Raw genomic sequence first — 22,935 nt, forward strand, 5'->3', positions numbered from 1 at the left:
CATAACAGCATAACAATTTATCCCAAGCTGTCTGATAATTTTACTAATTGGAAGCATATAAAGAGCCATCACCTCTTTAAACTCCTGCCCACAGGGAGGTGTTTCAGGGCAATAAAGTCAAGAACTAACAGTTTGTATTGTTCAGGCCAGCTGTTGCTGTTCCCTGGATCCCCACAGCATGTTCAAGCCTTTCTAAGACAATAGTGTGTTCCTCTGTTTCAAATTCAGCACTAAGCTCTAACAGGACAAGTACAGACACAAGTCCATTATTTGAGGCCATGAGAATTTCATTAGTGACCTTCACCAGAGCTGTTTGGGTGCTATGATGAGCTCTGAAGCCTGACAGAAACTCTTCAAACGGGTCATTACTGTGCTAATGTTCATACACTTGTTTAGCAATTATCTTTTCAAGAATTTTGGATAAGAAAGGACAGTTTGATATACGTCTGTAATTTAGTGTCATCTTGATCAAGAGAAGTTTTCTGAAGTAAAGGTTTAATTACAGCTACCTTAAAAGCCTGTGGTATATATCCATTCAAGGATAGATTAAAGATGCATGGCACAGGTTTTTAAGTTATTTGTTTTTTTTCCCCAGACATTGCTTCATGTGTAAAATTATTTTTTCCCCATTTACTGCAGTTGCCTCTACAGGCTCCATATGGTCAGTTCATGAGAGAGTGATTTGGGCTGAATTCTCTGGATGTGGGTGTTACACGCTGCACGCTCTCGTTCACCTGGCTACTTTGTTGAGTCTCTGCCACAATTAGCGCATTAACAAGAGAACTCGGGCTAACTTCGATATTTATAACTTTCTTACCTCAGAAGACATCACGCCTCTAAGCAAAGGACCGGTGCAGTCGCAGCGTCAGATGCATTTCCTCTTCTCCCATGCACGTGCACAACGCTGGTGTCATTCAACTTGTTGCCAAAGGGGGCAAAATTGTGCATAAACTCTGGAACTTGCACTATGCTCGTTTAAGCACATCTAAAAGGTGGATGGTAATCAAAGGGAACACTTAAAAATTTGGTTGAGCTCTGGTCTAACATACAAGTGGAAGGTTTTCCTAAAATGACATTTAGGAGCCCATATCAGTACAGTTTAGAGAATAACTTATTCAGTTGATTTAGGCCACTCCACAGGTGTGAGTAATGCTTATCATAAACACATCTCTTGCTTGATATTGTCAGAAAGTGATGTTTTTGAGAGATTTATATTATCAATCAGGAAAAAAATACTGATCACAAATTTAAAGTTAGTTGATGATCTTTCTGTGGCTGTACGCGCAGAGCAAAAACAATGTTTGTAAATGAAGAAGACAAAGGCGATATTAGTCAAGATAATGACAAATCGCTGAAAGTCAACTAAAAACCTTTTTAGTAAGTGTTTCACGACCAAGATAAGCGACAATGCAATTTTGCCTCAATGGCAGAATTGGAATCAATTTATTTCAAAGCCTGAGTGGGTATTTTGTTAATTTACAAAAGTCGCATGCAGAGGTAAACTTGCATCCTGAAGTGTATTGGGTTAATAAATTATTAATGTTTCCACCATTAAGGGTCTTCAACTAAGAGTTCCCCATTCAGTCATCCGGATAGAAAAGGATAAAAAAAAAACAGTAAGGTTTGGTACATATTCAGGTTATAAAGTCATGGCTTGGTACTTTTTTGATACACCTCAAGAGAAATATATATTTTTTTTAAGATTTGTTTTTTTCTTTTACTTCGATCAGCAGTAAACAAAGACTCCTGTTTCATTTCTGAAATTAACCAGTGTCGTTTCTGTATCTTATAGGTATAAAATACACGCTTGTGCAGTTGGAGGGGGTTTGGTCTGTGCTCGGCCAGGTCACTTAATAGCTCTTGTTGCACACAACTTTTTTTTTTTTTTTTTTTTTCTCATTAATAAAAAGATGACATTGGGGACATTTCCAGGGACAGCTTTTGCTGGGTGCAAATTGTCCAAAATGGAAACTGTCCTCATAAATCAGATGTCTGGTCACCCGATAGATGTGACTACCTTTACCTCTGGATTTAACATTTGACAGTCCAAAAAATTTTAAACCTTTCCCGGTTTGAGAGACCACTTTATTCAGTTTCAACTGAAAACTTCTGGTGTACTTGTTTTTCTTTGTCCTTTTGCTCTTGCTTTTAGGTGTTTAATTATTGGTGCAACTTCTAACGTTCTAATTCAACATGAGCCTTTTAGCAGCCACAAGATGGTTCATCAGATCAATGTAGTCTTTTGTCCACCCCACAGAACTGCAGAATAATGTGATTATTTCCGTAGATAACAGCACAGCGAGTAGTACTAGCAGTCCGAGCTGTATAGTCAATGTAAAATCAAAGAGCCATCTCAGACACACAACCTAATTGAAGCATCTAAGTTTTTTTTTATTTCTCAGATGTAGTGATTGCTGAATAGATTCTAAGATATTATAAAAAGCAAAGATGACGATCTTGCTTGTACCGTACTTTGTCTAAGAAATGCCATGTAAGAGACAGCAGTAGCTAGTGAAAGGTGACCTGAAATCTAAAAATGTGGGCTCCACAGAAAAAGGAGAAATGTATTAAAAGATGAAGTCCTAGAGAAACTACTGCAGCATGCTCACGCCAGTCCAACACACCAGTGTTTTAAAGATGGTTTAATAATTGTGCACAATATATGTGGGTTTCAGAAGGGTTTTAGCTTAAAGAATTGCTTTTTTTTTTTTTAACCATAGTTATTGGTTCCAGAAGATCTGACATAGTAATGTTACTTTTATTCTCAGACGTTTTTATTTTTTTGGAGATTTTATGGAAAAGACATTGTATGAATGGAAATGATCTGATTTAATACTTCATTCTCTGATGTTTTTCATTGGGTTGTCTGTCAGCCCTAGAAATGGGTGCTGTTAATGTGTGTTCCAGCCCAGGACTCATTCAGAACATAAAACAGTCTGACAGGAGCAGTTAGCACCATCATTTCTCTCTTATTATTTCTATTAATAACTTTCACTGTGGAGCTCCATTGAGTCATCCGGTAACTTGTTGATTACCATGTGGAGCAACTGAATTAGCAAGATCCTAATCTGTGGAGATGAATAATGCATGCCAGAAAGCCTTTTTTTGGATCACTTTAAATTTGTGTTTCTTGTCAGTATCATTACTTTCAGATCAGCTTACAAGAAAATATGAATGAAATTGAAACTATGACTTTGAACCATTAGGGATATTGAGACTAATTAGGAAATATAAACACCATTTTCTTTTCAGTAGATAATTACTCATACATAGATCATGAGCCTGTGGCTCTGTTGAAACCTTCAAAAAGCCTAGGTTGCTTTAATATCTGCCCTTGGCTCAGACCAAACATAACTCCTTTATATTATCTATGTGGTTTAGGTCAAAGAGGGTGGCCAGTTCGACACAGTCATGGACATCAAACCAGGTATCGGTACCTTTGCCTGTATGGGCAACTGGCAAGTCCTGCTGCTATTCACTAACGGTGGTATGGCATTAGCGATATTTTAATGTACAGTTGATCATTACAGCATTTGTCACTTCTGGGTTTTATATCAAGCTTTTACCGTATTTTTCGGACCATAATGCGCATTAAATATTCTTCCCAAGTGTAATATCACTGCGCCCCTCCGCGTACACGTCTCTCTCCGGAGAGGGAGAGCTATCTGTCTCTGTTGGAGGACAGAGTAGTTGGACAACACTGCCCCGTTTCTAACATAAGGCCAAAATAAACAAACCTTTCATATTGAATTAACTTTGTTTATTGTTGCTAGCATGTACTCCGGGCGCGGGCTGCCTTACATGAATCCACTTCTAGTTTTAACATTACAATCAGGCAGTCTTGTAGACAGCTCAGGGGTGTGATCAGGTAGTTACAGTGTACCGTAATGCTCTGAAATATCCATTGAGCGAAGCGACATTGTTGCTAACCAAAGTCATACTTACACATTTTAACAGCGTTTTGAGCGCATTGTACCACATAAAATCAGTCAGTAAGAACAACAGCAATCATATATATATATAAGGCACACCATCAATTTTTGAGATAATTGAAGGATTTTAAGTGCGCTTTATAGTCCGAAAAATATGGTACCTTGATTTTCAATGGAAATGCAAATGAATTGTAATTGTTTGAAAAGACTTTTGATCACTTAGCACCAGCCCAGTACTGCTCTTTTCCTTGGCCTAGAAGTGATGTTCCTGATGATGCCTGGTTCAGGAGGGGCTTAACACAAAGGTGTGACCGTTCCAACCTGTATCCTGTGATTTGTTCGTGTGTGGTGGCTCTTGAAGCTCTGACTTCAGCTGAAGTCCACACTTTGTGATTCTACCCCTGTAATCTTGAAAACAGGTTTTGCTTTATAATCGCAGATGGGTTATCTGGTTGCTTTTTGCATCTTTTTTGCTGTAGGCAATGATCATTAAAAAAAAAAAAGAATAAATACTGAGAATACAACACTTTCTGTAGTTAATCTATATAATCTTGGAAATCACATTTTGAATTGAATCATTGAAAGGAATAACGTTTTTTTTTTTATGATATTCTAACTAATTTATATTCACATTAGCATAAAAACACGTCTTATTCCAGATTTTTGGGCTGTATTTTATAGCTTGTGCTTCAAACCAACCTCGCATGTCCGTCTCAGCGTGTGGAGGTCATGTGTGATGGTCAGTAGAGTGCTAGATGAATGTGATGCTACAGGTCAACAAAGGACGACTGCCGTCCTATTGAGCAGAGCATTCAGGCTGGGATCAGCAGCCTGTGGATGGGGCCTCTGATGCATATGGGCCTCTGGCTGCCCCATCTCTGCAAACAGGAAGGGCTTGAACGGCTGGCCTCAATTCTCTGCTGACTCCTTCATTGTGTGGGGCCAGTTAAGTGTGGCGGGCTTTGTGTACAGCTCTTTGGACTCCATCTCCCCTCACTTCAGCCTCATGAGTGTCATTTATCTGGGCTGTTATTCCTTTTTAGGGTGACTTTTTTTTAGTTTGTAAATCGGCTTTGAGTTTTTTTTTTTTTTTTTTTTTTTGTTTTTTTCATTGTATTACCTTAGATACACTTAATTCCAGCTCATTGTTGGTTGCTTTTTTTCCCCAGTCATACTGCTAAACTAAAGCTATTTAAATTATTAGGATTGAAATATTTAAAAACATAAATAAATAAATAAAATGGAGTATTTTCGATAACAATATTATAGCATGACTGCTAGTTGTATAGCCTAAAGGTGTTTTGTTCCCTATTGCAGGAAGTGGTTCTGGGTTTGCATGTATGTTTATGTAAGAGCTTATGTCTTCCCTATTCCCCTGGCTCACATTGGCATTGTGACTGGCTAATGTGCTCAGGCTTTATTCCCCGCGGACATCTGATTATGGGCTCTATTTCTCTCTTTTCCTCTCTCCCTGATTAATGGGTGCAGTGACAAACGGACCAGCTGGACGAAGGGAAGTGGCTCTGGCAGGGGAGGAGCGATGTCAGGGAATGAAAAAGAAGGATGCGGTGGTGCCGCTGGCTCTGCCCATTTTTTTTATTTTATTTTTTGACTTATGTCATGCCGATTGCTGAATGTGCGTCTGAGTGCTACAGTTGAGGTTGGGGTCCAGCCCTCAGGCGGTGTGCTGTGCTCCACTTTGGTTTCTTTTTGATTTGGCAAAACATTTGCTGCAGCTCTGTTTTCACATTGTTTGCCATTTGTGCCTAATTGAGCATATTTCATAGCAGCGGTGCAATATTGCACCGCTGCTATGAACGTACCATTTAATTGGTAGGCTTCTCTTGAGTATTCGTTTTGTTCTCACAGCCCCACAATAGATGGTATTATTTTGCTTGGTGGTTACTAATTAAAGCCTGAATTGTAATTTTTTTTTTTTTTTACAAATTAAAGTAATAGAATCTTGTTTTTACAAGTTAATACAGCTGTCAGAATTCCTGAGTAAGTTAATTTGCCAGAGATGTGTATAACAAAATTAATCCAATTTAAAATAAAAAACTTCCAGCTTCCTTTCTAATTTTTTTATTTATTTATTTATTTTTTTTGCTGTGAGGGAGAATATTTTCTATTTTTTTAATCTTGCAATAGAAGTGCTTTTGAAATGTGCTGTGTGCACAGAAATACTACTGCTGATAGCCTATGAGTAGGCAAAAATCAAAACAACCGAGCATTTAGTCCAAAGAACACTTTTGAACTGATTCTGTTTGTGTGCCGTTTTGCCAACTAGTGCCAAGTGCATCAACATTTCATTCGGACTAAGGCTGGGAAGACGACACTTGGTCTCAGACTGGCCTAACTATATTAAAAAAAAACAAAACAAAAAAAAAAAATTTAATGTGAAAAAAGTCACAAAAACGCACTGTACATTAAAGTTAGATCTTGAAAGTTAAGTAAAAAAAAAACAAAAAGTGAAAATAAACATTAATGGACCAAATGTCCCTTATTGATAATACTACTCAGAACTACACAAATTAAGAGAAGGGTTTAAAATACTTTTTTTGCTTTCCCACCATGAGCGGTCATTAGTTCTCAGTGACGTTATGGTGCTGCAAGAGAGAGCAGTCGAGCTAAAAATCAGCCCACTGCAGTCAACAAGCAATTTCTTTACTTATTATTATTATTATTATTATTATTATTATTTATTAAGGGTTCTCTTTGATCCTGCTCTGCTTTCTGTCCGGGCAGAGGCAAGGCACAGGGTAGCGTGACAGAAGTGTTGACCCGACCTATTTTGTCTGCTGGATGTTGCCTTTCATGCCTCTGTGCTGAAATGGTGGATTTGGATGCGACTTTTCAGAAACACAATTTAGGTAAAAGGTTTGTTCTTTGAGTGGGATGTAAAGGGTAGACTTAGCTAGCATGCGTGAATTTTTTTATTTTTTCATCACCACACTGTTTTGTGTGTGTGTGTATGTGTGTGTGTATGGTAGGATGAGTGCCGTATCATAGTAGGCCAGGGGATTGTTTGTCTGATCCACTGAGGGGTGATTAGTGCAGACACACCGAGCGGGGCTTCGTCCCACTCAGAGAGGGGGGGGGGGGGGGGCATCGCCACTCCCAGACTCACTGGTCCGGCTCCGCGCCAACCCCCCACCCTGAACTGCTCCCATAACCAGACTACAAAGAGGACAGCCTGGTTATGAGGATTTTAATACATAATATGCTGTGTATTGAACACAAGTGGTCACATGATGTGTAAAGCGTTCCAACTTCATTCAGTTATGTTTAGCATCTGACCGACCGCTCTATCTACTTTGGCGATTCGTGGGACAAAGCACGGATGACGTTTGAGGATCGACTGCTATAGTAGCGGTGATCTTTTAGCATGTCTACAGTGAGTAAATCAGCCAGTATTCATGCACACTTTGCACAGCGGGGTGCCGGGTCACGGCCGATGCCCGGGGTGTGATTTAGTGGAGAGGTGACAGGTCAGGGAGGGATGAGGGGGTGCGGGGGAGGTGTTTTGCCTTCTTTGCTAATCCCTGCATTTAGTTTCTATTCCGAGATACTTCGTAATCTACCAGTAATGGGATTTACCAAGCTGTCTTTTTTTTTTTTTTTTTTTTTTCCTTCTAAATAATAAAAGATGTGTTTTAAACATTTGTACTTTACATTTAGCATGACAGCTAGACCCGGGGTCAGTAGGCATGTTGTGCATGTAGCAAATTTATTTGTGGGTGGCAGTGGTTTGTTCTTTTTAATGCGTTATTTAGCTTTTATTTTACGTTAACATTGGTATTGATGTTTTTAGACGAGAGTGCATGGCTTAAGATAAATGAGAGTTTAAACTCATTCATACCCTGGATGAAGGAACCAGGAAGTGGGTACATAATTCAGTTAATGGGTTTTCAGAGTATCTGCTATGCTGTGGGAGAATGTTTGTGCCTATAAACCATACAACCTGACGACAGCAGGTCTCCAAATTTTAACGTTTCACCACAGGAACATTTTAATGGAGGGGGGGGGGGGGTCTCTTTGATTTGAGCGGAAATCGCCAACAAATGTTACCTGGTTTGAATTGAGTCGTGCTCTTGGCCTCCCGCAGGGAGCAGGATCTAAACAGAGATGTGGGAAATTAGTACCTCACATGATAAGATGGCACTTTTAACTTTAAGTAAATGAATTATTGAAAGCTATGACAATACTTTACCTCCTTGAGGAATGCCCGGTGACATTTAAATGCTTTGTGCCGTTGGTCGAAAAGTACATCATCCTTTGTTTCTGTCCCCGTACTGATGTCATTCTGCCAGCGATGACAGAACATTTAAGATCTAAAATAATGGATTCAGGTAACTGGCTAAGCCTTGTGGTAGGTGCTCCTAGGGCGGCCCATCCTGTTTTTGTTAACTTATTATACAAATTATAATTTTTTTTTTTTTTTGACAGGAAATTTGAAAATTTGATTATTTGTTATTGCAAGACATTGACAATGCTTAAACACAAACTACAGAGTCTTAAAGGAACCAACGATGTGATCCCTTAAAGGCAAAGGGATAAAATCTGGGAACTCTTAAAAGTGTATGCTGCACTGTAATACTGTGCAGTCTGGTGGCCCACCAGGCCTATAGTACGATGGGGGGGAAAGCCTGAGATTACAACAACCTCAGACGTGTTTATTAACCAGATCAGGGTTGACACGAGTATCCTTGTGAAGCCCATTCTGTGTAAATTATTGTGAAATACATATGAGAAATATTTTTGAATGATACTTGCTGCCTTTTGTGTGCAGTAAACATTGAGAAATGTTTTTTTAAAATGATTTTCAGTTAACAGTTTAAAACCTTTCCTTAAATCCTTGCTCAGAATTTAAATGACCATTTACTGACGAGCTTTCTTGACACTAAAATATTTTTAGTCTTCGTGGTGTTTAGCCCACAAAGACTCAGCTGTCTGAGCTGAATAAGCCATATCTGGTGACAGCTTTAGTCAGTTCCATGTTCTGTTGCTGAATTGTGAGCAGCTTTATCAGTCAGCAACGCTTCATCCAGAGATCCTGTATCTTCCACAACAGAATAAGGCTGGAGATCATCAGGGATGACGCATCGCAACGCTGTAGTTATGACTTTGGTCCTGTCTGACCTGCCACTGACGCCGTTCACAGGCTGCTGCAGGCACCAGACGTTCTTTCCATCATTAACCCCGTCGTGTTTTTTTAGATCAGCCGTGTTGCCGCCAGCATCAACGCTTGCATGTTTGCGGTTTAATGCACAAATAAGGAGCAGACTAAACTTATCGGCTGTCCGTTAGTTACACCGTGGCACGTTTCAGAGGCGATTACAGCCGTGCAGTAACGTAAAACCTTTACTCAAACAATTGAGATGAACCAGTTTGTGAGTAAAATGATGTCGCTGCCGTCTCGTCCTCAGACTCTTGGCCCGACGGCTGCAAACAAGTTGTAGCCGCAGGTTCTTTTTAGAGCATGCGTGTGTTGAGGTAAAACAAAGGGAGAACCCAATAGTTGTTTTTTTGTGGACCGCTATCCCTACTTCATCACGTTAAATGTGTGTAGTTACAAAACATGTCAGCTGGTGTTGAATAATTGTTTGGAAGGACCTTCCGTTAACCCTTTGAGTTTAGTACATACTGTATGCACTGCAAAAACGGAACTAGAAATAAGTAAGATGTTCTTAAAATGTGTGTAATTGTCCTTGATTTGAGCTGATAAAAAAAGATGATTTGCCAATGGAATAAGATTTTTAGCACTTAAAATAGGAACAATTCATCTCCATCGTCTTATTTCAAGTGCAGTATGTCTAATTATCTTATTTTAGGGGTAAAAATACTCGTTCCATTGGCAGATAGTCTTATTTACCTGCTCAAATCAAGGATAAATACACTAAATTTAAGAACATTTTACTTATTTTTAGATCCGTTTTTGCAGTGTGTGCTGGGTAGCAAAGCCTTATATTTGTTTGTTTTATTGCAGCTTTGTTTCGCCCACACAGCGTTTTAACTAAAGTACAATCATATTTATTGTGGTTTTAGCAGGGGGAAAAAGACCTGTAACTAGAACGACTGCTGTCGTCCAGGTGTATATAGGGAGTGACTACCTGTCAGACAGGGCATAGTGACTTCAGATATCTTAAAGTTTTTATCTGTTTCCCACAATGATAGTTGCACCGTCCAAGCTGCTATTTGCATATGAACGCTATAAAGCTACATTAAGTAAAGTTCAGGTTGGAAGCTGTGTGGGGAGACATCTCTGTTCGCCTAGATGCTAAGTGCCTAGTATTACATCTTTGATGGCTTATTTCTGAAATAACCCTTTTTTAGGTTTGGTTTTTATAAACCCTCTGGTGTTTTCAATCCTCTTTTTGTGCCACCACTTACTTTGGATGCTTTGTTTTCCATTTCTTCTTTCTAGATTGGATGTGTTGTCTCCAAGCCTCGGCACCATGAGCACAATCTCCCCAACAGATTTCGACAGCTTGGAGATCCAGCAGCAGTACAATGACATCAATAATCGCTGGGACCTGGCGGCAGAGACCGACTGGGACAATGAGAACAGTTCGGCGCGTCTCTTCGAACGCTCTCGCATTAAAGCTCTCGCAGGTACGTTACATCCAATCCGTCCCCCTTTTTATAATAAAGCGCCTCCAATCAGGGATTTAATCAGGTCCTATCAGAGTGGGATTGCTTAAGGTCAGGCTTGGACTCTTTTGTACTTTTTTTTTTTTTTTTTAATTTTAGCCCTTCCTGAATGGGCTTTGTCAGGCCAGCTGCTGGTTAATGAGAGTTACTGTTGATTGGCTGTTTTGCTCGTATGCGGAGCTTCACTTGCAGAATGCAAACAATTCAAGATTGTGGCTAAGTGTGGAAGCTGTGAAGTAATAGTAATTAAATCTTAGATTTTTACACTTAAATGGATACACTATATATGACGCGTTAATTTATCTCTACCATTTCAGACATTAACAGAAACCCTTATTCTAAAGCCTTTGGTGTTACCATTATAACAACATAAGTGAATATTTTCATTGTCTTGTTCTCTTTGCATTTTTGTTACAAGGTTGTTGGAAAAGCCCTGTGCCAACATAACATACACCATCAGTGGTATTCAGGATTAAAAATATTACTCTGCAAGTTGAAAAATAAATTCTTACTTACTTTTTAGTTCTCAAATATTATCCAGCACTCTCTCAGATACACTTATAGAAAACTATACATGCCTCAGTTTCTTTGGTCATTTTTGATAAATAAATGGTGCTTCAGAAGGTTTTAGTTGGGGGGGGACCATAAGCCTAATACCGATGTTCAACAATCTAATTAGGCTTTGTAGACTAGGGAACAGATGTGATTCTTTTGTCTCCTAAAACCCACGAGCCTCTTTTTATAGGCCAAGACCAAAATACATCCAAAAGGAGGACAAAGCTGAAGAGCTGAGTAGTTGGTCAAATCAGAACAACCTTAGCCAGTTTTAACCGAGGTACCTGCACCAGCATCAGAGCTGTGGTTGATCAGAAGTTTTAGCATAAAAAGCTACTTGGATACACGGCTGAAGAGTTTGATGACGGCTTTATTTTTTTACTTGCTTTTTAACTGTCCTTAATACTCTTGTCACCCATTTTTTTTTTTTGTTATTATTCTTATAGATCTGTCTCATATGAAGGTGTATTTAGTGAAATATTAAAGTGGTCTTAAAGTTTTTCATTTATTCATTTTATGTATTTGTGAGCTAAAGAACCTGATTGAAGACCAGTGTTTACATCCTGCAGTCAAAAACTGGATTTTCAAAAGTCAAAACAAGTTGCAGTTTTATAAACAGCCCAGCAGAGGGGGGCAGCAGATAGCCACCACAGCACACATGTTCCTAGAAACTTCTAATACTCATACATCAACCAGTTCTGATCTTTGGACAAGCCTTCAGTTCAGTCATTTGTTTTAGATAAACCTTATTTCACTTACAAATTAAATCCAACAGACCAGCTCTGTCATTTCCTCGTACATTGCAGTTGTAGTTTTTAGTGCAATCTTCTCCACATTGTATTTTACTAAAACAACTTTCAGTCGTATTATTTCTTTGCGCTTTGTAGCAATGCAGTCTGCAGCACTGTTTGCACTGGTCTTTCTATAAATGCTGTGTGCATGAAAGCTCCGGTATTGAAGGCCTGTGATACCCTCTCAGTTTAACAAGTGTGGGCTTGATGTGCGCATTCTTTCACATGCTCCTGCAGCTTTTCCCTCAAGGCTTCAGCTCCTTCCCACTTTTAGCAGCTTTTCTTTCTCCAAACCTCAGGCTATTTTGCATTCTGTGTTTTTTAGAAGCACTGGACATTTAGTTTCTTTCTTCCCAAATTTCACAGAGCAAAATATTAGCCGTACTTCTGAGCATTAATATACTTGTGCTCTTTAGTTCACAGTTGAGAGCCGCTTTTTTACTAATTTGCATCGATAGCTTATCTGCTCTGTCATGTGTGTGTGTAGCACAGCTAGCTCTAAAACTTTGCATAAGTTTAAGCAACGGCATCCTTCACACTCCAACAGTTATCCGTACAGCGTTTACCTAAGGAAGCTCCTGCAGTTGGGAATAACAAGGCTTTCAAGCAATTTGGATCACTTTGGAGAATCCAGTTTCCCAAGAAGTCATTCTTGGGAGCGGCGTCTTATCATGGATGACAGCAGTGTGACTGTAGTGTAGTCACTCTTTTTACATGTAGCCTGTATACACAACAAACAGTATCAAACAGCATTTTATAGATAATTATGTTTTGAATACATTTAATCATTCTCCAATTAACCCCAGTATCTGATATTTTAAGTATTTCCAAGGTATGGATAAGTCAGGCATCCATCTATCCATACTTTGGTGTTGGCAGTTTTAATCTTTACAAGCTGACCAGTGTACAATTGTAAGCTTTAACCTTTTGTGTTTATATTTAGAGTGTGCATTAAGTTGACTGCAACATCTGTAAATGTAGCTCTGGAAAGTAAGGGATATCTAACATGAAAAATGTTGGAACCCTGTTCTTCTCCATGGGTTTACCAGAGTTTCTAATAAAGTATTGATATCCCAAGCAAGTTTATTAATAAATTTTTACATTTTTCCTTCCGATAATGTTTACTCCTCCGTGTGCCGTTTTATCTCTCTCTTCCTCCCCCGAGTTCATTCACTGTACCAGACAGAAACGCACCATCATTAACTCCAGCTTTCTTACTGTTTCCCATTTTTCGCTTTTGTACAGTTAAGATCAACACTAACTCAATAACATTTATTTCATGTGTTTTTATCTATGAACCTGTTAGAAACCTGTACTGAAGAAACACGTTATAAAAAGCACATGACAGGCATCACATCTGCATTTTATATTAAATGTGTTTAATGTGCGTCCTATGTGTAGGGCCAGTGGACCTTGATGACTTACTGCTTTCCTCCCTACATGTGTCCATTACATAGCCTCCGTTTCTCAGAAGGGAGGCTGTCCTCCTCAGTTCTCATTAGTACAACCCCCCCCCCCCCCCCCCCATAAACGGCCAGTCACAGAACAAACCCTGAAGCATTTTGTCCTTTTTAATGAGACCCATGCAGCTGCTACCACCTCATCAGAAATCAGAAAATCAGACTTTTTGGCCTCACCCAGATAGAAAATATAACGGTCCTTTTTTGTCCTCGCACAAATTAGTTGACTTACTTGACTTACTTTGTCCTACACTTCTTAAACTGTATTTGCATTTTATTACATTGCACTTTAAATAACCGTTAGGGAGCCTTCTTAGTTTTACTAAGACATTGGGTCCTTTTAAAACTAAAAATAAATGTTTCTTTGGTCGCACACTGTCGTTCCCACCCCCTGCACATTGCAAACAGATTGTTGACAGTTTCAAATCTCATCAGGCAGAAAAGTACTCGCTGTATTTTTGAGACTTTCTCAATAACTTCCTTCCTGTTGTAACGCCTCCTCGTAAGGTAGAGCTCATGTATTAAAAAGGGGATCTTGAATGTAATCTAGACTGAAATAGAAGTTGACCACATAAAGATAACATTGTGCTCTTCAAGTAGGACTTCTGCGATGCACCCATTTGGTAGGCCACACCCTGGTGGTGGTAGGAGCTAAGATGGAGTTAAATAATCCACCTCAAGGCACGCTGTACGGAAGAGACTAATGGTTTAGTCCACCTCTACACCTCCTCCCTCCCCCTGAACCCATCCACCATGTTCTTCCTTCGTGCTCCTCCCTCAAACACACCTTATGCAAATCACACAATTTTCAGACTGCACAGAAGGCTTTGTTTACACAGCCACCCGACCGCAGCCGCTCAGTGCTGTGCTGCTCCGTGCTTCAGCAAATGCACACTCAGAATTTGGAGGGAAGGAATACCTACGGTTTCTTTGCCAGAACCACAAAGGGAGTGCAACTGAGAGGCTATTACTTTGCTCGGATACCACAAACGTGGTTCAAGGGAACAAGAAAAGAGAGCATTTAGTTTTTCCGTTTTGTTTCAAATTATTCGACGGCTTGAGGAAAGTTTTTTTTTTTTTTTGTTCATGCCACTTACAGCTGAGTTTTTCTTGGACGAGTTGGAGTGTACCGTTTTATGAAGAGAACAATATTTTCAAGCTTTTGTTGTGCCTTACTGAAGAACACCAAGGAATCTAGAAAAAGGAGGACAAACTAAGGAATTAGTGGATGAAAAATAGAACATGTTTTTTGGAAAAGCTGTGAAAGGAGGTGCTGGATTTCTTTAGCTCCGTCGCGCTATGTTTGAGGACTGATTCATTTTATTTTTGTGTGGTAAATATTTAGCGTAAGGATCCTAGGAATCTACAATGGAGTGGGACCACAGGGAAAGAGATCCCTGCTTGTCCCCAGCAGCATTTGTCAACCAGGTGCAATACTCTAATATTTTGGAGGGAAGATTTAAACAGTTGCAAGGTAAGAATCACAGTGCTCTTTTTTTTGGTTGAAAGTAATAGTTTCATTGAAACTGATGACCTTTTTATCGATCCACTGGATTAGTAAACAAAACTGGAAAGCTTGAGCAAACAGCTTCTTTGACGTCACAGTTTAGACTCTGATACTGCATTGTCCCCTCAAATGATGTTTCAGAGTCATTAGCATGCTCTGTGAGCCATATCCTGTACGTTGGGGGAGGAAACGTGTGCTCCGTTTTTTGGCCTCCTACTCCAGCTTGGATTTTTAGCTGGAAAGTGTTTCCTGATAGTAAAAGCTTTTTCGGGAATAATGAGCTTCCTTTGGGGAATAAGTTGGATACAGTATTAGGAGTGAAATGAAGATAGTTGTACTACAGGAGCTGTAGGCTTCAGCTCAGAGCTAAAGCAGGCAGGCAGTCTGGCACCTGATCACTTGGCCACCTGTCCTCTCTTATCTTATTACAATACGCCGCTCTGTCTTTAGCCAAAGCCTGAGAAAGCTGTGAGGTTCCACACAGAAAAATCAAATCATCAAGGACATCAGTTGTGAGATGGGAAAGGATGTGTTCAATGGAAAAAAACAAACAAACCAAGATACATTTAGACTAAAACAAAGAGGTAGATAGTGTGGTTTAGCTGGTGAAACTCTCTTGTAAGACAGGAATGTGATTGAAGATTTTTTTCTTCTTCTTTCTGTTCTGCTCTCTCCCTGCATGCCATCTGAATCAGAGGTGTGCTCTAGTTTACTTGAGGAGCAGCACTATTTGTTCGCCGTTGTTTTTTAAGTCTTGTAGTGGACACTGTGTTGAAATCCTAGGAGAAGCAGAATCTTTATCAACGTGTTGTTCTTGGTGTACAGAATCAGAATATTTTATATTCACACGGTGAAATTTCTCTTTGGCTACTCCGGTTCACATTGCACATAATCTTGTTCTATACTGTAGCGATTTGTGTATCTGTGCACTATAAAGTTTCACGCAGACTACAGATAAGATTATAGATAAAATACATACTAGTTTTGCAACATTTTCAGATTCTATCATGCAACATTGCATTCAAAGAGGGAGGCATACCATAATCTCTTTGTCAGCCTGACTGGCAATAACCTGCAACTCCCTGTCTAGGTTTCAGGGTTAGAGATCAGTCACCAAGTTAGAGCTGACAGTTTTCTTTTTGCATTTTTCTTGTGCAGACAAAAAGAATATCGTATAAAGATGTTGACTAATTTGGATCAGAGTAGCACTATTGTGGAAAAATTAAACCCTTTTTGTAGTTTGGGGTGTCGTCTCTGTGCAGATGTGCTCTGGATTAAGTTACTGTAAAACACAAATGCATGGCCAGACACACAAACACATTCTTGTAACACCTACTTGTCTTTCCAGTTTGACTGCCCTCGCGCCTCATACTTTTTATCACACCCTTCTTGAGTTAGAGCCTGATGTCTGCAGGAGCTAAGAAAAAAACTATCCACTCAAAGTTTGCTTGTCCACCGTGATTTCAAAAGGGTGAAACTGCAGGTTTTGCTGCATAGAATACATGCATTGTGATTTTACCTATATTGGAGCTGCACAATTAATTGAGTTGCAGTCCTTATTGCAATATCACTGGTTGCAATGTTTTTCAGGAAGTTGCTGAATGGTTGCAATATTTTTGTGAGCAATTATGTTTTATGGGACACATATTAAAGCTCTGTCTTTCAATAATTAGCTTCTTTGATTGACTTTCACTGTCTTTGATACCCATAAGAGGATCAATATAGTTCTTAGCACGCAAGTTCAAATAACTTTAGTGATTCGAGACATTGTAATGGTACAAAAGGAAGTAGTGATAAAAATGTGGATTAATTATTCTCTATCGTTTTTACATTTAGAAATATCGATATGTGACATTGTCCTAATATTCTGCAGCTCCACTTCATACCACTCAAAGGCCCAAAACAAATCCAGCCTAGCAGTTAACCAGTACAGATTGAAGTGAATTATTAAACAGTACACTATGTTGCTAAAAGTATTGGCTCACCCATCTAAAAAATGGAAATCAGGTGTTCCAGTCACTTCCATGGTCACATATGTATATGATCAACATTTGTGAAAGAGCGGGTCAATCTCAGAAGCTCAGTAAATTCCAGCGTGGCTCTGTGATTGGATGCCACCTACAAAACAAGTCCAGTTGGATTATTTCCATGCTCTTAAATATTCCCCAATCATGTCTCAGTGATGTTATAACAAAGTGAAAGCAATGGGAACAACAGCAACTCAGCCACAATGTTGTAGGGCACATAAATGAGCGGAGCGGGGGCGGCGGATGTTGAGACAGTGTACAGAGGTCACCAACTTTTTGCAGAGTAGACATCCAAACATGCTGTGGCTTTCAGAATAGTTCAAGAGCAGTGGTAGAGAACTTCATGGAATGGGTTTCCATGGCCAAATATTTCCAAAGCGTGGTGTCTGCCAGGCTGCCACTGGACTCTAGAGCAGTGTGGCCGCGTTCTCTGGAGTGATAAATAGAACTTCTCCGGCTAGCGATCTGATGGAAGAATCCTGGAGAACGGTATTGTGCCAACTGTAAGGTTTGGTGGCAGGAGGGGGGATTCTGGTGTGGGGTTCTTCTTTCAGGAGCTGGCCTTGGCCACTTAGTTCCAGTGAAAGGAACTCTGTTTTCGCAAAGTTGGGAGGGCAGGGAATTGTCCACAATTCCTTGGTTTGTTGAAGCATTCAGTTTGGAGATGGCCCCTTCCTCATCCAACATGACTGAGCACCAGAGCAGAGAGCAAGGTTCATACAGACACGGATGAGAGAGTTTGGTGTGGAGGACCTTGGCTGGTCTGCAGAGTCCTGACCTCGACTCGATTCAACATTTTTGGGATGAATTAGAGCGGAGACTGAAAGCCAGACCTTCTTGTCCAACATGAATGCCTGACCTCACAGATGCGGTTCTGGAAGAATGGTCATTACCATAAACACTCTCCAGAACCTTGTGGAAAGCCTTCCAAGAACTGTTGAAAGTGTTTATAGCTGCAAATGGTGAACCAACGTCATATTAAACCCTGTAGATTAAGAATGTGAGTCAAGGCAGGTGAACGAATACTTTTGGCAATATAGTGTATATCAAAGACCAGTGGCGTCTCTGGCATAAGTTAATTGGGGCACTAAGACTTAATTTAGCATTGATCAAAGTCAGGTTGTATGCATCACAAATAAAATAGATAAATTGCCATAAACCAACAAACTAGAAATGCCATTTTATATAAGCTAAATGTAATTTAATTATATTAAAATTACAAATAAAGGCTCACTCATATTGTTCACTTATTGAACAGAAAAGATTCACACTGATCCTTCAATGAGCTAGCAAGGACAACCAACACTAGATTAATATTTGCTTTTAATTTCCATTTCCCTGTTTTATTTTGTTTTAAAATTTTTGACATTCTAAAAACAGAGTAAAAGTAAAAAACAATGTTTTTTTTATTCATGTAAATTACTTAGCATTGACTTGTCCCGAAATGTGCTATACAAATAAACTTGCCTTGCCTATATGGTCGCACACTATCCAGCAGATAGCATTTTTGACAAAATGTAACAAAACTTGAATAACCGGGTAACCCTGAGGTCACTGCACAACAAACACATTTTTTCACATTGTTGCATCCCCAGTTTGAAGTCAAACACTGGAGCATGTGTTTCACGTCATACCCTTCTATCAATAGTCCCAATAGACGCGTCAATGTTTTAATTTTCCTTTTTTTTTAATTACACTAAAACATTACAGAGAAGAGAGTGAAATAAGAAACTTGTTAAGTACAATAGAGACATTTAGAGGTTAAGTTCCCTTCAGTGAATACTACAATCTCAGATATTTGTTCCAAACTAAATGGGCTGAGAGGTTCGTTTCATGTCTTGCTTCATCCATAAATACACATTGGGAGTTTAGTTAGACTACAGGGTTCTAGTCCAAAGGGTCATTGCCCTTTCTACAAATCAGTTGATGTGGACTTTAGCTGAATAGTTACACAGCAGGCATTAACAGCATGGTGTTATTTAAATAGACTATACTGCTTGGCACAATAGTTTTGGTTATTCTGTCCCCTTCAGAGCATTTAAAACATGTATAGAAGTGGTTACTCTCTTTATAGTTTTTCTGAAAGCTCACAGAACTTGGCTTTAAGTTCAAACCTAACAAAGAAATAACTGGAGCATCAAGAGCTAGTGTCCTATATGCTGAGCTGCAATGAGATCAAGTGTTGAATTTCAAGTTTTAAGTCCCGTAGCTCTCCATGAAAGCTGTAACGTCATAATACTGAACCTCGGGGTGAAAGCTGTGACTAAGGGCATCGGGCTATTCAGAGTCACATTACCTTGGCGTGGGCTTAGAATATACACAGACACACAATGGCTTTTTGTTTGTACAGTTTTTGTATTATTGGCACATCTGCAGTTAGTAGGCTAGCAAAAAAATAAATAAAAAATCACACGTATAGGGGCATCTGCTTTTCTACTGACACGTCACACTCTTCAGTTGCAGATGTTGTTGTTGACGGGTGATTGTTTCTGTCTCATTTCTCATGGGATTGGCCTTGGTTAGGGCGCCTCCTCCCACATCTCCCCTGTTATCACCTGCAGCTGCAGATGGCACAGAAGAAATGTAATTGTAGGCCATGTTGACTGCATGAGCGAACAGAAAAATGCACCGTGCCGTGGTCTAGTTTACTCACTGACAGTTCTTGTCACTGTAACAGCAAACCTGTAAAGGTTAGACACGTTTTTATGACCACAGCATTCTGTTTCTTTTTAGGAGTGTAAGAATAAGTCGTGCTGCATGGTTGGTGGCTGTTTTACCACAAACCCATTTTCAAAGTCATGAGTGAGGGAAGGGCACTTCCACTTTTGAAGAAGGGGTGAAAAAAAGTGGCAACACATGTACCTCTGTGTCTGCCATTTTGTTCTTAGTTTTGCTCATATTTTCCAATGGTGTTGCAGTTTGTTTACTAAAAGATAAAAATTACAGAAATGCAGTAAAATAATTGTCTTGAACATGTAAATTTGTTAATCTATTATGAAAGTAAAATCTGACTGTAGAGTACTGTTAACGTAATTTATCTCCTCATCCGAGCTTCGTCAGCCTTATTCAGATATTTTCTCCATGACAGTCTGTCATTGTGTTTGTATTGCTTTTATCCAAACCCCTTATTTGTTTTTTGTTTTTTTTACAATTACTCTCTGTGTTTACTCTATAATTTCTCCCCGCATAAAGGTCATGGCTGATTGTTATTTTCTGAGATAAAATGGCTTCATGATTAGCTACTATTCTGTGCCCATGGATGCATTCTTCTTATTTTCAGCAACCTATTTTATAAGGCAAATATAGGCAAACAGAAAATAAATGGCAAGGAGTGGTAAGGTTTAACCATTTCAACACAATTTTTTTTGATAGAAAGTTTAGCTTTAATGTTTATTTAGGAGTTAGGAAGGTTTAAATTTACAGGCATAGCTCATTGCCACATAGTGTCTTATCACCAGTGGACTTTAAGCCTCGCTTAGGAGCTCTAGCAAGACATTTCACACCAGTTTTTTCTAAGTGTAATAGAGTTAGAATGTTGTGATTAAATTGTGGTGCGAAAAAATATTCTTTTTGGGTTTGCCATGTGTGCCTTTATGGTAAAATCTATTGGTAAGATGTCGATCACTGCTGCAACCCCTCAAATTTATCTGTGCTCCAATGATAATTAAAATTGACAGATTTTTCTTTTCATAAAGATGCCAAGATATTCTGGTGGCATAGTTGAGTTTTTTTTTTTTTTTTTTGTTCAAGGTTTATTATACTGTCTCAAAATTAACCCAGAAAGTACAATGGATAATTGAATGGCTTTTTTTTAAATTATAAAACAAGTATTCCTACTCCTCCTTAATTAATAGATAGCATTAATTATAATAGCTTTAATAATCTGAAATCTAAAAATGTTGTTGATTTTAATCCATAGACTTGAGCAAAAATACAGGACAGCTGCCCGTCTTATTTTGTACATGTTTTAAAGTGCTTATTGCATGGAAAAAAATGTCACTCGTTAGTTTTATAGAAGCATGACAATAAAGTTTTCATTCTACATGAGTTATCGATGACAGCCTAGTTTCCACGTTTTCTTACTTCTTTAGCAAGGGTAAGGTGTAATGGCCCTCTTTCAGCCAGCTGAACTACAGTGTGCAGCAAGGCAGGCGTTGCATAAGAACATGCTTCCTTTTACTTGTTGTGGCATCCTGCCAAAATGACTTTAACTTAAACTGTAAGAAACGCCTGTCAAATAAAAAATTTTCTTGATGCAGTTTTTAAACCTGGCTCATTGTTTTTGCTGGGCTTTATGCTGTTTTTGCTGTCAGACTTATAACGATGGATAGTTAATAGACAGTCCTTTGCAACCTTATCGCTTTGCAACAACTCTATGGGACTCTGACGTGATAATTATTTTACTCTGTTGATTTGAAAGTTGACCTAGAATGACACATTTGTCCATATATCTATAGCAAACCCTTAATTAGTACAACTTTTAAACATAGAACAAGGTAATTTACTGGTTTCTAATACGTTCACTGCTTACAAATGCATGTTTATGATGCAATCTGATTCCAGTTGATATAGGCAAGGCAACACACCTACTGTAACCAACTTAACGTTCTAACTTTACAATACAGGCTCAATAAATGTCGCTGCTGTTACAGCTGGAAATCTGTTTTACCAAGACCAAAGAGAAAAACAAGAGCAACGTCAGACTCCCACTGATGAGCACCTCACTGATTGGCTCACTAATTGTGTCTGTATGGAGAATGTCAAAAAGAAGGTCATGAAATCAGACAAATTGGTGGAAGTAGTTTACACTTTCTTTTGAAGAGTTGGGCAGCAAAGACACTCATAATGAAAGGTCAGGTTGAGTAACTGACAGGATGCTAGGAGTTTACAGAGTCAAGGTCATTTTAGCCGGACTACAAAGAAAAGCAGGAATTACTGCGCATGGTCAAGGCCTCACATGAAACAAGGTGAAACTGTTGGCAGCCTTTAATGACTACCAGCCTGTGCTGAGCCTAGACCTGTTGATAACCTCTGCAATACTCTCTTGCAGCTTTGCATATTTTTGCAAGGAGGGGGATGATTACAAACCGTGTTTGACAATAAAAGGAACAATTATTGAAATATCTGGCATGGCAACATGGGTGTGTGTAATGCTCTCTAGTCATGTCACTTATGTTGCGCTAACAAATCCAACTGCGGAGGCGTGCAATGTTCACTAAGAAGCCAAGCGGGGCGTTCTATTAAAGAAAAAGGTTTAACTTTTCACACCAGCTGTTCAGAGTTTTACTGCTACTAGTTTCATTTGTTGGAAAACTATAGGAGGCTTAAGTCAAACAGTTTTATGATGTTTGGTTGCATCCATTTGGTCATTATAAATAAGTAGCAGTCAAAGAACAAGCACAGTTCATTTCCTTTTCCAGTGTTAAAAGCGTGACCTCTGTGTGTCAGGAGACCTTGTCTCTGTGATGGACAAACAGGATTTAATCAGTGATAGGATATGCTGTGTGGCAGCAGTGCTGACGTCTTGCAGTGGAACACCGTCTGTTATGTATACAGCGACACCAACCAAGCATTACTGCCAGTCAGGTGTGCCTTTTTAGGAGGTCGTTTTATTAGAAAGATGCATATTTAAAATTAAAGTATCCCTAAGTTAACTATTTTCCTACTGTTAAGCCCAAAAGTATTCACATCCTTAGCAGATTCAGATTTTAAATTGTTTTTGACACAAGAAGTTTGACAGGAAATTAAGACGGCCATCTCTTAAGACAATGAAACGGTGTAAAAGCAGTATCAATTATGAAGAAAACTTGAATAATATGTAATACTTGCAGTAATTTTCTTTTTTATTTAAAAACATGTATGTTGAACATTATTTATAGTCTTGATCAGTGGAATAAACCTTTTTTTATAGGAATTACAGTAATCAAGCATATTGCTTCCAGTCAGAGGAAGAATAATAATTATAAGATTAAAAGATTAGATTAAACCTAATCCTCCTCAAGATATGAATAA

General features: G+C 39.0%; 1 protein-coding gene across 6 annotated transcripts in view; it reads left to right on the forward strand.

The window, feature by feature from the left end:
* The window catches only part of LOC105929365 (spectrin beta chain, non-erythrocytic 1), a 62,582-nt gene that overhangs the window by 6,285 nt on the left and 33,362 nt on the right, over positions 1–22,935 (forward strand). For 3 of the 6 annotated variants that reach the window (XM_036143204.1, XM_036143206.1, XM_012867098.3), the window contains exon 2: positions 10,357–10,544. In XM_036143204.1, coding sequence (XP_035999097.1) covers positions 10,388–10,544 — 157 coding nt within the window. In that variant the 5' untranslated portion in view covers positions 10,357–10,387. Of the gene's footprint in view, positions 1–7,308; positions 7,327–10,356; positions 10,545–14,226; positions 14,864–22,935 lie in introns of those variants that run through there. The other 3 variants (XM_036143207.1, XM_012867101.3, XM_036143205.1) reach the window with 2 other exon arrangements.

The sequence above is a fragment of the Fundulus heteroclitus genome, chromosome 11, assembly GCF_011125445.2.
Source record: "Fundulus heteroclitus isolate FHET01 chromosome 11, MU-UCD_Fhet_4.1, whole genome shotgun sequence".
NCBI classification, from domain to species: Eukaryota; Metazoa; Chordata; class Actinopteri; order Cyprinodontiformes; family Fundulidae; genus Fundulus; species Fundulus heteroclitus.